Source organism: Penaeus monodon, chromosome 28 (assembly GCF_015228065.2).
Source record: "Penaeus monodon isolate SGIC_2016 chromosome 28, NSTDA_Pmon_1, whole genome shotgun sequence".
NCBI lineage: Eukaryota > Metazoa > Arthropoda > Malacostraca > Decapoda > Penaeidae > Penaeus > Penaeus monodon.
In genome coordinates this window covers 33268709-33269381 of record NC_051413.1, presented here as the reverse complement: position 1 = coordinate 33269381, position 673 = coordinate 33268709, and the positions used below count along the sequence as shown (strand labels likewise).

At 44.6% G+C, this 673-nt stretch overlaps 1 protein-coding gene across 1 annotated transcript in view; it reads left to right on the top strand.

The window, feature by feature from the left end:
- Positions 1-207: 207 nt before the first annotated feature.
- The window catches only part of LOC119590990, a gene marked incomplete in the record, with an annotated part of 8233 nt that continues 7767 nt past the window's right edge, over positions 208-673 (top strand). The window contains 1 exon segment of the mRNA XM_037939723.1: positions 208-616. Coding sequence (XP_037795651.1) covers positions 592-616 — 25 coding nt within the window.

The window sequence follows — 673 nt, the reverse complement described above, 5'->3', positions numbered from 1 at the left end:
TCATCCAGTTGGAATCGAAGTCTCCAGTGTCCAGAAGCTCAACAAGACGTTGTAAAGCTTCTCAGGTGACGTCGGTGTTATGGTGTAACATGAATGGCTGTTTGACCAGTTACGTCATTGCATTTCGGCCTCGTGATTGGTCAGTTTGAGGCGAAGAGGTGGAGCTCGATGATGAATGAAACGAGAAAATTAATATACATACTTGAAGAGTGAATAAGTTTAGAAAGTAGGATGTTGTTATTTATTTGTTTATTTTTCTTCGGGCTATGGTTACATCTCGTGATTTTTTCATATACGCAAGAGTGAAAATCAGTCACATCACGTGGATGGTTGATCTGCTCCTGAATGAACGTCCTCCGCCCACCTTTGGCCTGCGCGCGCCATCTTGGATCGCGGACGGCCAAAGTTTAAAAGCGCGGTCCCGACACTTCTCTGCCCAGAGCTCAGCTAACTTCCTTCCGCTACACTTAAGTGCTCGAACCATCAGCCCGCTAGGATGTGCTAGGACGAACCACACGCCAAAGACAAAGTAACTGAAATCAGCCATCAGCTTCGACCAAGTTCGTTCACATCCACAAGACAACACCAACCATGCACTCGTTTGTTGTGATCCTTGGTAAGATAGTTATAGATGTTTATTCAAAGTTGATTAATTGTTTTCATTGCTCATTCG